The sequence below is a fragment of the Muntiacus reevesi genome, chromosome 3 (assembly GCF_963930625.1).
Source record: "Muntiacus reevesi chromosome 3, mMunRee1.1, whole genome shotgun sequence".
NCBI lineage: Eukaryota > Metazoa > Chordata > Mammalia > Artiodactyla > Cervidae > Muntiacus > Muntiacus reevesi.
The window spans coordinates 77,701,151-77,714,390 of NC_089251.1; the positions used below are offsets into that span (position 1 = coordinate 77,701,151).

A 13,240-nucleotide genomic window follows, 5' to 3' on the forward strand; every position below is an offset into this window, starting at 1 on the left:
CGGGGGGGAACAGCGCCGCCGCCTTGAAAGGGCACCCCGGCCTCGGAGGGAGCATCCCCCAGGCGCGAGGGGCGGCGGCGCTGGCAGCCTCTTTCTCGGCCAGTGGGGCGCAGCGCTGGCGCCTGAGGGGGACTCCCCGGCCACCTGCAGGGACCGCCGTGCGGAAGGAGCGTCGCTAGCAGCCGCGCTGGGCTGCCGAGAAGGCTAGAGCGAGGGGCCCCCGGGCCAGCGAAGGGCAGCAGCGGAGCCCGGAGGGAGAGCCGGCCTGACAGCCCGCGGGCCCCGACGGCGCGCTCTCCCGTCCGCCAACCTCAGGCAGGCCCCGCGCGGCGGCCGGAGGGGGCGGCGGCGGCGCCCTCGGGCTTCGGGGCAGCCAGCCATGACCTTCGGGCGCAGCGGGGCGGCCTCGGTGGTGCTGAACGTGGGCGGCGCCCGGTACTCGCTGTCCCGGGAGCTGCTGAAGGACTTCCCTCTGCGGCGCGTGAGCCGGCTGCACGGCTGCCGCTCGGAGCGCGACGTGCTGGAGGTGTGCGACGACTATGACCACGAGCGCAACGAGTACTTCTTCGACCGGCACTCGGAGGCCTTCGGCTTCATCCTTCTCTACGTCCGCGGCCACGGCAAGCTGCGCTTCGCGCCGCGGATGTGCGAGCTCTCCTTCTACAATGAGATGATCTATTGGGGCCTGGAGGGCGCGCACCTAGAGTACTGCTGCCAGCGCCGCCTCGACGACCGCATGTCCGATACCTACACCTTCTACACCGCCGAAGAGCCGGGCGCGCTGGGCCGGGACGAGGCGCGACCCGGCGGTGCCGAGGCCGCCCCTTCCCGGCGCTGGCTGGAGCGCATGCGGCGGACCTTCGAGGAGCCCACGTCGTCGCTGGCCGCGCAGATCCTGGCCAGCGTGTCGGTGGTGTTCGTGATCGTGTCCATGGTGGTGCTGTGCGCCAGCACACTGCCCGATTGGCGCGCCGCGGCGGCCGACAATCGCAGCCTGGATGACCGGAGCAGGTACTCCGCCGGCCCTGGGAGGGAGCCCTCCGGGTAGGATGCACTGCTTCTCTGCCCGTCGCGTCCGTCCTGTCGCGTCTGTCCGTCCAGTCCGTCGGTCCAGTCTCCGTCCTGTTTGCCTCTGGGAGGCCGAGCTAAGTTGGGTTCTGGGCCCAGCGAGGCCCCAGGAGCGGTCAGCCAGGGGGTTGGGTTGGCCCTCACTACCTCCCGCCCCTTCCCCCAGCTCTAGCCGACTCTGGTCTGCACACTACATGCCCCTCTTGAAGGCGAATCGCCAGCCTTGGGGAGGGGCAGATAGAGATGACAAGCTTCTCATCTTTGTAGCTTACTTTCAAGCAAATAGGAACTGGTTAATTAGATTTCTCTGAACTTCTGTTGTTAGTATTCAATAATTTAACCTTGGGCTAAGAGCAGTTTGAGTTATTTGCCAATTTTTGATGGTGTTTGAAAAAAGGAAGCCTTGTTATCATGAAGTGTGGTCGGCTGTACACTGCCCACAAGTACACGCTGCATAATATGTTGTAATGAATTGTGATAAAGAAGATTAATTTAGCGATAGACTCTAAATAATGGATGTCTGTGCCCTTTTCTATCTTCTTTTTCTATCAAGTACGGAGTTGGTAAAGCACCTGTCCACCGTTTGGTGCCAGAGATTCACAATGTGACTTCTAGAAGATCTTCAGGCTGAGGAGGGGAAAAAAAAAGGAAACTGCTCTAAACCCAGAAACAGTTATACAGCATTTAGTGGTTTTTCTTTTCACTTTACTAAGATGAAAGAAAAATATTTTGATCTTTCCTTCGATGGTGCTTACTTTTCAGTAGTGATAACATACTTCTGTTTTTAGTACTAGTGAGTTTATTTTGCATGTTTGGTGGGAGGAATAAACAGGAAAGTTGGACTTTCAAGGGAGACTGCCTCTTTGGGCACAAACACATCATTGTATCTTGTGTTTTACCTTAGATTCTAATTTAAAATTCCCCTTCCATTCATTTAAAAAATTCAGTTTGCAAAAAAAAAAAAAAAATTCAGTTGCTTGCCTGATAGTCTTTTCCTCATAGACATGTGCATGGTTCCAGTGGTACTATGTGCCTGATACTGAAGTGTGTTACTTTCACATAATATTCTTCCTTTGGAGAGTAAAGATTTTTATTTAATTCTCAGACACAATAAAAACTGTCTGAGACCATGGAGTCCATTACTGATAAGCTGCCTTGGCATAAAATCCAAGATACATACTTTGAAAGGAGATTCATTAGGAAACTCATTTTGTTTAATGTATTAGGTTCTGACTTTTTTGATTTACAGGAAAGAATTACTTATTTAGTACTGCATCAGTACAATGAAATTAATTTATGTACCTAAATACATCAAGAATCCTTGATTCTTTTAGAGAGCCATAGGAAAATGAACCATAAATGATTGGCCTTGAAATGATTCACTAGTAATTGTAGAATTCTAAGGTTAGTGAAAGTTCAAGGTACATCAGCAAAGGAAACAGGATAAATGAGTTATTAGTACAAATATTGAACGGAATTGGCTAAGTCACTATATAAGCAAAAACAGTGAAATGACTTGAGTAATAATTTTGGTAGGAGAAAGGGCATTTGAGGAGGAGAGGAGTGCAGTCTGGAGATCATTAAGGTAAGGCATTTGGAAAGAAATGAGAGACATGAATAATAATTTTAGGGCGAGAAAGAGAAAGAAACCAAAAAGGGAAAGACAGATGGAAAAGAGGAAGACTGCAAAAGAAGTGAAGGAGGAAGATAAATGTTTAATTTGTGTATATGCATTTTATGTATGTATATAATTATTCAAGTCAGAACTGTTTCCTAGATACGCAGATATTTCAGGCAGAAACAATGTTTTTCTTGGCTTAATCGCCCAGTTTTAAGCTTTACTCTGAGTGTAGGTATGTGAAAACCATTACCTGTAATCCCAAACAGATAAACTGAAAGATGACTGACTGACTTGAGGCTGCATATCGCAGAGTGAGCTTTGAGCTTCCCACAGGCCACCTCTAACAGAGAGCTAAGGTGGTATTTTGAGAACAATGTCTCAAACCCTGTTTGCTTGTGGTTGCTGAAATTAGTCTTTTTGTCTGAAACATCATTCTGATCATTTGACCAAATTTGGCATCTGCCAGATAAGATAAAAACTTCTCTCTTGGCCGAGAGAGAAGACTCTTTACCTTTTATTTTGTTCTGTTTGGCTGCACCAAGTGGCTTATGGGATTTTAGTTCCCCAGCGAGGGATTGAATAGTGAGAATGCAGAGTCCTAACCATTGGACTGCCAGGGAATTTCCCAAGGCTCTTTAACATTTAATCATAATCTGCCTTTGTTAACTTACCAGTTGTAATTTGCAAGCATCTTTTGAGTATTTGCTGTGTTTAAGGTGCTATTGGCATTCCAAATATTGCAGCTTTCTTTTTGGTGAGGAAAAAGTGTCAGGTTGGAAATGTAGGATCAGAGGCACAATTGATCAACAGCTGAGTTGTTTGAGAAGGTCTTCAAGGTGGAAGAGGATGGAAACAAGCCATCTTTGGAAGGGTGCTGAGGCTGTGCCCTGCCCAACACTGGGGAAAGGTATCATTTATATAAACTACAGTGTTCGAAACCTGTGCAACCATGTGTACCCCATGTGGGAATAAAATAAGGAGACTTGCCCAGCTAGTAGGAACATCCAGGGCCTAGGCATAGTGTTTATATGTTACATTTGTGCTGTGCTGCGCTGTCGGCTTCAACTGTTTGTGACCTCAAGAACTGTAGCCCACTAGGCTCCTCTGTCCATGGGGATTCTCCAGGCAAGAATACTGAAATAGGGTTGCCATGCCCTCCTCCAAGGGATCGCCCCAACCCAGTCATCAAACCTAGGTCTCCCGCATTGCAGGCAGATTCTTTACTGTCTGAGGCTCCAGGGAAGCCCATGAATACTGGAGTGGGTAGCTTGTCGCTTCTCCAGGGGCTTTTTCCAATCAGGAATCGAACTGGGGTCTCCTGCATTGCAGGTGGATTCTTTACCTGCTGAGATACCAGGAAGCCAATATTATGTTTATGGAGTGTGAATTCAGTGATGGAGAGAGAAGGGGGGCAGTGAGTACAATATTAGAAGGCCTGGAATGAGAGGGAGAATAATTTTATTCTGCAGGCAGTGGTTAACTGCAGGTTCAGGGTGAGTGGATCATGCATATAAAGTGACAAATGTTGTGAATTGTGTACTAAAAGTTGGAGATGGTGGAGGCTGGAAACAGGAGGATGAGTTTGGAGATTTTTGCAAAGGGAGGGAATAAGAACTTGGATGGCTTTGAGGTGGTGAGAATGGAGATGAAATGACAACTCTGGGAGAATTAGGGAGAAACAAAGTAAATCCAGGGAATCAGGAGGATACAGGCTCAGGGACTGAGTAAGTGGATTTCCAGGAGCTTGGGGAGCACTCTTTGCCAGCTACAGGCTCCATTTGTTCAGACCAACCTACTCACATGTTCCTGAACCACCTGGGCATTCCTTAGTGTGCAGTCAGTTTCTTGCCTATAGAAATTGGATCATTCATGAAGTCCAAATCAGTCTATTTCCCTTTTGAAACCTTTCCTGAGTTACCCTAGTATATATGATGGTTCTTCTTGAGTTTGTTGAGGCATTGCTCCTCGTGCAACTTATTTGGCAGCTGTAATATCCTTCCTAGCATGGTAGTTATTTTTTCATATAAACATGTCTTAGCTCCCAAACTAGATGAGATGCAAAGACCTAGAAGGCATCTAAAGTCTTTTATACTGTTTATTATGATAGCATCTTTTAGAAGAAATTATTATTCAAGCACAATAAATATCTGTTGTTTATCTTGTGTTTTAAAGTAGAAACTTCCAGGAGTATATCTCCTTGCATGGTTGGAGGAGCTGTGGGGAGCATTCAGGCTGAGGCATTCATCCAGGTGGTGGAACTCTTAATTGAGGAAGATGAGATCCTGTGCTAGAATGAGAAAAAAAGCCTAAGTCAAGGAATAATTATTTATCAAGTACTTACTGTGCAAAAAGAGTAAGGATGAGAATACATCTTTAATAAAAAGAATTTTCTGAAGTTTTGAAATACCACACAATCTTTTTGCAAGAAATCTTGAGATGTCTTCCAAATCAATGATTTGAAAACTTTTTATATATGAATATGATCCTTTTAAATTACTTTTTTAAGGGGGTGGTTAAAAAGCATATAAATAATAATTTAAAGTTCAGAAGCTACACAAGCAAATATTTCTCCATTTCCCAGATATGGAATTCTTTTCCCTAAATGTAACCAAAGTTATAGCAGTGTGTGTGTCATTTCAGAGATATTCTCTGTATTTATAAGCACATCATATATATTTCCTGTGGAAGGGAATGGTAACCCACTCCAGGATTCTTGCCTAAAGAATTCCATGGACAGAGGAGCCTGGCAGGCTGCAGCCCATGGGGTGGCAAAGAGTCGAACATGACTGAACAACTAACACATATATATTTAAAACAAACAAAAAAAACAGTGTGAGAACAGTGTCATGAAACCTTTTTTAACTCACCAGCTTGTCATGGAGATTGTTCCATATTGGTCTATAAAGAGCTGCCCAGTTTTTTATGGAGCCGCATGACATTCCATTGTATGAGTGTCCTAGAAATTTTGGACTCTTAATATTGTTCGTTGTCTGTAGGAAATGCTACAGTGAATAATCCTTGTACATGTACACTATTTTGCTTTTATGAAAGAATATCCACAGGATAAATTCCTGAAAGTTGTCATTGGTCAAAGGGCATTTGCACTTGTCTTTTTTATTATATGTGTGTGTGTATATATATATATATATATATATATATATATATATAAATTGCTGTACAATGTTGTATTAGTTTTAGGTGTATAGCGAAGTGATTCATTTGTATATTTATATTTAGATCCTTTTCCATTATAGGTTATTACAGGATATTGAATGTAGTTTCTTATGCTGTACAGTAGGTCCCTGTTGGTACTCCATATTTTGTACTTTGTCATTTTCATAGAAATTCCAAATTGCTCTAAGAAAAGGTTGTATCAGGTTATATCTACCAGCTATGTGTGAGAGACCATGTTTCTTCATACTCTACAAAGTGTTATACTTTTGATCTTTACCATGCTGGGAGGTCAGCAGATACCTGGAGTAACAGGCAAGTTTGGGCTTGGAGTACAAAATGAAGCAGGTCAAAGGCTAGCAGAGTTTTGCCAAGAGAATGCACTGGTCATAGCAAACAACCTCTTCCAACAACACAAGAGCCGACTCTACACATGGACATCACCAGATGGTCAATACTGAAATCCAGTTGATTATATTCTTTGTAGCCAAAAATGGAGAAGCTCTTTGCAGTCAGCAAAAACAAGACTGGGAACTAACTCTGGCTCAGATCATGAACTCCTTATTGCCAAATTCAGACTTAAATTGAAGAAAGTAGGGAAAACCACTAGACCATTCAGCTATGACCTAAATCAAATCCCTTATGATTATACAGTGGAAGTAACAAATTCAAGGAATTAGGTCTGATAGAGCGCCTGAAGAACTGTGGACAGATGTTCATGACATCATGCAGGAGGCAGTGATCAAGACCATCCCTAAGAAAAAGAAATGCAAAAAGGCAAAAGGGTTGTCTGAGGGGGCCTTACAAATACCTGAGAAATGAAGATAAGCTAAAGGTAAAGGAGAAAAGGAAAGGTATACCTTTTTGAAGGTAAAGTTCCAAAGAATAGCAAGGAGAGATAAGAAAGCTTTCCTCAGTGATCAGTACAAAGAAATAGAGGAAAACAATAGAATGGGGGAAGACTAGAGATCTCTTAAAAAAAATTAGAAACACCAAGGGAACATTTCATGCAATATGGGCACAATAAAGAACAGAAATGGTATGGATCTAAGAAGGTCAGATGATATTAAGAAGAGGTGGCAAGACTACACAGAAGAAAAATACAAAAAAGATCTTCATAAATCAGATAACCACGATGGTGTGATCACTGGACTAGAGCCAGACATCCTGGAATGTGAAGTCAAGTGGACCTTAGAAAGCATCATTATAACAAAGCTAGTGGAGATGATGGAATTCCAGTTGAGCTCTTTCACATCCTAAACGATGATGCTGTGAAAGTGCTCACTCAATATGCCAGCAAATTTGGAAAATTCAGCAGTGGCCACATGACTGGAAAAGGTCAGTTTTCATTCCAATCCCAAAGAAAGGCAATGCCAAAGAATGCTCAAACTACTGCACAGTTGCACTCATCTCACACGCTAGCAAAGTAATGCTCAAAATTCTCCAAACCAAGCTTCGGTAGTTCAATTCAGTTCAGTTGCTCTGTCATGTCTGACTCTTTGCAACCCCATGAACTGCAGCACGCCAGGCCTCCCTGTCCATCACCAACTCCCAGAGTTTACCCATACTCACGTCCAGTGAGTTGGTGATGCCATCTAACCATCTCATCCTCTGTCGTCCCCTTCTCCTCCAGCCTTCAATCTTCCCAACATCAGGGTCTTTTCAAATGAGTCAGTTCTTTGCATCAGGTGGCCAAAATATTGGAGTTTCAGCTTCAACATCAGTCCTTCCAATGAACACCCAGGACTGATTTCCTTTAGGATGGACTGGTTGGATCTTTTTGCAGTCCAAGGGACTCTCAAGGGTCTTCACCAACAACACAGTTCAAAAGCATCAATTATTCTGCACTCAGCTTTCTTTATAGTCCAACTCTCACATCCATACATGACTGTTGGAAAAACCATAGCCTTGACTAGATGAACCTTTGTTGGCATAGTAATGTCTCTGCTTTTTAATATGCTGCCTAGGTTGGTCATAACTTTCCTTCCAAGGAGTAAGCGTCTTTTTAATTTCATGGCTGAAATCACCATCTGCAGTGATTTTGGAGCCCCCAAAAATAAAGTTAGCCACTGTTTCTGCATCTATTTGCCATGAAGTGATGGGACCAGATGCCATGATCTTCGTTTTCTGAATGTTGAACTTTAAGCCAACTTTTTCACTCTCCTCTTTCACTTTCATCAAAAGGCTCTTTAGTTCTTCTTCACTTTTTGCCATAAGGGTGGTGTCATCTACATATCTGAGGTTATTGATATTTCTCCCAGCAATCTTGATTCCAACTTGTGCTTCATCCAGCCCAGCATTTCTCATGATGTACTCTGCATATAAGTGAAATAAGCAGGGTGACAATATACAACCTTGATGTACTCCTTTAGTATGTGAACCAAAAACTTCCAGACGTTCAAGCTGAATTTAAAAGAGATGGTGGAACCAGAGATCAAATTGCCAAAATCTGTTGGATCATAGAAAAAGCAAGAGAGTTCCAGAAAAACATCTATTTCTGCTTTATTGACTACGCCAAAGCCTTTGACTGCGTGGATCACAATAAACTGTGGAAAATTCTTAAAGAGATGGGAATACCAGACCACCTGACCTGCCTCCTGAGAAAAATGTATGCAGGTCAAGAAGCAAAAGTTAGAACCAGACATGGAACAACGGATTGGTTCCAAATTGGGAAAGGAGTATGTCAAGGCTGTATATTGTCACCCTACTTATTTAACTTATATGCAGAGTACATCATGTGAAATACCAGGCTGGATGAAGCACAAGCTGGAATCAAGATTGCCAGGAGAAATATCAATAACCTCAGAATGCAGATGACACCACCCTTATGGCAGAAAGCAAAGAAGAACTGAAGAGTCTCTTGATGAAAATGAAAGAGGAAAGTGAAAGAGGAGAGTGAAAAAGCTGGTTTTAAAATTCAACATTTCAGAAAACGAAGATCATGGCATCCGGTCCCATCACTTCATGGCAAATAGATGCGGAAACAATGGAAACAGTAACAGACTTTATTTTCTTGGCCTCCAAAATCATTGCAGATGGTGACTGCAGCCTTGAAATTAAAAGACACCCGGTGCTTGGAAGAAAAGCTATGACCAACCTAGACAGCATATTAAAAAGCAGAGACATTACTTTGCCGACAAAGGTCTATCTAGTCAAAGATAGGGTTTTTCCAGTAGTCGTGTATGAATGTGAGAGTTGGACCATAAAGAAAACTGAGCACCAAAGAATTGATGCTTTTGAACTATGGTGTTGGAGAAGACTCTTGAGAGTCCCTTGGACTGCAAGGAGATCAAACTAGTCAATCCTAAAGTCCTGAATATTCATTGGAAGGACTGATGCTGAAGCTAAAGCTCTAACACTTTGGCCACATGATGCAAAGAACTGACTCATTAGAAAAGACCCTGAAGCTGGGAAAGTCTGAAGGACAGAGGAGAAGGGGACAACAGAGGATGAGATGGTTGGATGGCATCACCAACTCAATGGACATGAGTATGGGTAAACTCTGGGAGTTGGTGATGGACAGGGAAGCCTGATGTGCTGCAGTCCATGGGGTCGCAAGGAGTCGGACATGATTGAGCAACTGAACTGAACTGATGCTGGGAGGTGAAAAATGGTGTCTAGTAGTTTAGTTTGTTTTGGCCTTGAGTAAAAAATGTGCATCTTTATATACATTTAGGAGTTACTTATCTTACTGTTCAGTGAGCTGTGTGTACCATTTGCTCATTTTGTCAATGACTTTCTTAGTTGGAAGATTTTTAAAGAGAACTAAGAAATTAGCTCTTTGTTAATGATATGAGTTGAAAACATTTTGTTCTCTGATTTAGGACACCATTCAAAGAAAACCACAGTTACTTCGAACATAGTAGCTGTACTTTTAGTATTTGTTTGAGAAAATACATGACTGAAAAATAATTGTGAATTCTAACCGTTCATCAACCCTTTCTTGAGTCCTGTGACCATTCAGGGCACTGTAGATCTCGAGGTACAGAAAGATAGGGTTTCTGCTCTCATGAAGCTGGACTACTAGTGATGATAGTGGGAAAGGAGACAGCCAGCAGAGTCAGCAGATAAGTAAGAATTTCAGGTAGTGAAAGAAAGTCAGAGTACAGAATACAGAATACAGCAGCAGCGCTTCTTCATTTGCAACAGATGTGAGGAGGTGACCTGAGTTAAGACTTGAATTATAAGAAAGACCCATCGTTGGGAAAGGGAGGGCAGTGTTCTGAATGGCAGAAATAGCACCTGCAGAGACTCTGAGATGACAATGAACTTGATAAGTTTACAGAACAGAAAAGAAAGACCATGTGGGCTAGTTTTTAGTCCAAGAGTGAGAGAGAGGTAGATGAGATTTGAGGGGAGGCAGTGCCCTCTCAGGCAAGTCTTAGGTGCCCTGGGAAAGAGTTTGGATTTCAATTCACATGGGACAGCAAAGCCTTTGAAAGGTTTTAAAGCAGAGGAAAGATATGATCTGATTTTTTTTTTAATATGCAATGTAAATGCTTTTATTTACGCTTTTTATTTATTTATTTTGGCTGGGTCTTTGTTGCTGTCTGGACTTTCTCTAGTTGCCAAGAGCAGGGGCTACTCTAGGTTGCAGTGGACCAGCTTCTCATTGCAGTGGCTTCTCGTTGTGGAGCACAGGCGCGCAGAGGCTTCAGTAGTTGCAGCGTGTGGGTTCAATAGTTGTGGCACATGGGCTTAGTTGCTCCGAGGCATGCGGGATCTTTCCAGACCAATGGTTGAACTCGTGTTTCCTGCATTGGCAGGTGGATTCTTAGCCTCTAGACTACCAGGGAAGTCCTGATCTGATATATTTTTTTAAAACACCACTTACCACTGGATGGATGGTCTTTTAAGGGGCAACAGGAGATGCAGCAGGACGTGGCCGGCAAGAGAATAGGCATTGATCTAAGGGAGTAGCAGTGGCGAAAAAAGTGAGAGTGATTAGATTTGGGTAAGTAGGTGGGTTTTTCTTAGGTTACTAATGATGACTCCTCTGCCAGTACTAGGAAGGTCTGTGAGCTGTGTGTTGAGTGAAGCAGTGGCAGTGCCCACAGACGTTGAGGTCCCTCTTGCTTGCCTGCCTTGGCCCACATGTGAGCTGGGAAGCCAACACTTCTCTCCAAGGATCTGCTTTCCACTTTGGAGTATTGTGAGGAGCAGGCTCTGGAAAAACAGATCCCCGAGGGTCAGCGGGAAAGGGATCATGGACCATTTTTCTTTCTGTAGAACGAAAACCATCTCATGGAGTGGACTGTCTGTTCTGTTAAAGGTGTTTGGTGAATACTTTCACCACTTTCCTTAGTGAACAATTCTGGTAAGTAAGTAATCTTAGAGTGGATGATGTTCTTAATGTTTTGTCTGACTTATAAGACACACAACAGATTTTTCAGGCAGTTTGCCTTCCAATAACATCTGAGTACCATTTCAACACTGCCAAAGGCGACTAGTGTTCTTTTTAGCATTTTAACCTAAAGACCTAGTCATCTTTTCATATTATGAAGCAGTGCTGGCTATTTCATAAAAAGATGCTGTTGTTAGTCAGAACTTCTAAAAGATGGACCAGATATAAAAAAGCTGTCCCTTTTACTTTTTCGTTAGTCAGTCTCAGCAAAGGTATTCTCTTTTGAGTTTTAAGTCTCTTTAGCATGCAAAGTCTTGCTGTAATTTTAATAAGTTCTTTAGAAACTATTTCTAAAAGTTGCTTTTTGTTGTGGTGAGAATTTGAGGAGATGTAAAGATGTTTAAATTTCTTGAGGTGTTATTTTAAGCCCAAGTTTAAAAAATGAAATAAAAATGAAACAGCAGGTGATCGAAATGTTAAAATCAATTGTATTATTTCTATTGCCTTTTAGGTCAATATTATATAAATTCAGTAGGTTTTAAAGCACTTGAAAAATAGAAAGCAGTATTTGAAACTGTAGATGAAAGTCTCAGTGCTTGTACTTTGCAGATAAGGTGGATATTTTCAGAAGCCAGTAATTAATAGATCTTTGATAGGATTGAACATAACCCAGAACCTCAGTTAAAGTCTCTTCTTTCGCAGTGGACTGTTTCTTTTAATATGTGTACAGGGTTTTTCTATCTGCTACCAATTTTAGAATTCAGTGGAAACTTCCTTTTGCCATTGTGCGCATAGTCACTCACTCATGGCCGATTCTTTGCAACCCCATGGACTGTAGCCCATCAGGCTCCTCTGTCCATGGGATTCTCCAGGCAAGAATACTGGAGCGGGTTGCTGTGCCCTCCTCCAGGGGATCTTCCCAGCCCAGGGATCGAACCCAGGTTTCCTGCATTGCAGGCGGATTCTTTACCCCCTGAGTCACCAGGTAAGCCCTCTTTGTCAATACCTATTCTTAAATCCGAGTGCTTTCTTTCTCCCTTTTGGTAAGCAAGTTATTTCAAACTTTTTTTTTCCAATGAAAACTTTACTCATTGGAAAAAAGTATGGCTATTGGTATTAGAGTGAGGAGTAAACCTGCCCCTTTCTCCTCCATCCTACTACCCAGTTTCTTTGTATTATTCCAGAACTTTTCTTGGCATATATAAACATAGATACACACTCATATATATGTGTGTATAAGTATGCATATACACATATGTGTGCTAGTGTTCTCAGTTGCGTCTGGCTCTTTGCAACCCCGTGGGCTGTAGTCATTAGGCTTCTTTCTCCGTGGAATTCTCCAGGCAAGAACACTGGAGTAGGTTGCCATTTCCTCCTCTAGGAGATCTTCCTGACCTAGGAATTGAATCTGAGTCTTCTGCGTCACCTGCGTTGCAAGCAGATTCTTTATCCACTGTGCCATTGAGGAGGCCCATATACATATGGATGCATATAAATTATATGTACATATTACACAGATGTCTTTTTAAATTTATAACTGGGATCATTCTATAATCTTCTTTAGCAATTTGCTTTTTTCACTTAATATCTAGAAACTCTTTTCCACATCAGTTAATGTAAACCATCCTTTTTAAAGTTTGTGTAATATTCCATTGTATAGATGCCACAATTCTTTTAACAAGTGTCTGTCCTGTCAATTACAGTAATGGCTGTAATAGCCAGTATTTACTGAATACTTAATCTGTGCTAGTCCTTTAAGTTTTTACAATTATTTTATAATTTAAGTCTCATAGTAACCCTACTAGGTAGCACCATTGTTACCTCCCATTTTAGGACTGAGATTTAGAAAAATTAAGTAGTATGTCAGACTCTCATAGCATGTAAGCTGTGACCTGGCGTTTGATCCCCAGGTCCCTGCTCTACTCTCCTGTGGAATGGTTAGTTCGACTCTGATTTTTCAAAAATGTAAACAGTGATGCAGAACATAGTCTTTTTCATGTTTCTTTGCAAATTGGTGTCTGTGTATATGTTGGATA

The 13,240-nt window shown here is 42.6% G+C and overlaps 1 protein-coding gene across 2 annotated transcripts in view; it reads left to right on the top strand.

The window, feature by feature from the left end:
* The first annotated feature begins 379 nt into the window (after nt 1-379).
* Nucleotides 380-13,240, top strand: part of KCNG3 (potassium voltage-gated channel modifier subfamily G member 3) — a 48,053-nt gene continuing 35,192 nt past the window's right edge. Inside the window, exon 1 of one of the 2 annotated variants that reach the window (XM_065927382.1) lies at nt 380-1,044. In XM_065927382.1, the coding sequence (XP_065783454.1) occupies nt 380-1,044 (665 nt within the window). The remainder of the gene's footprint in view (nt 1,045-13,240) is intronic. The other variant, XM_065927383.1, reaches the window with a different exon arrangement.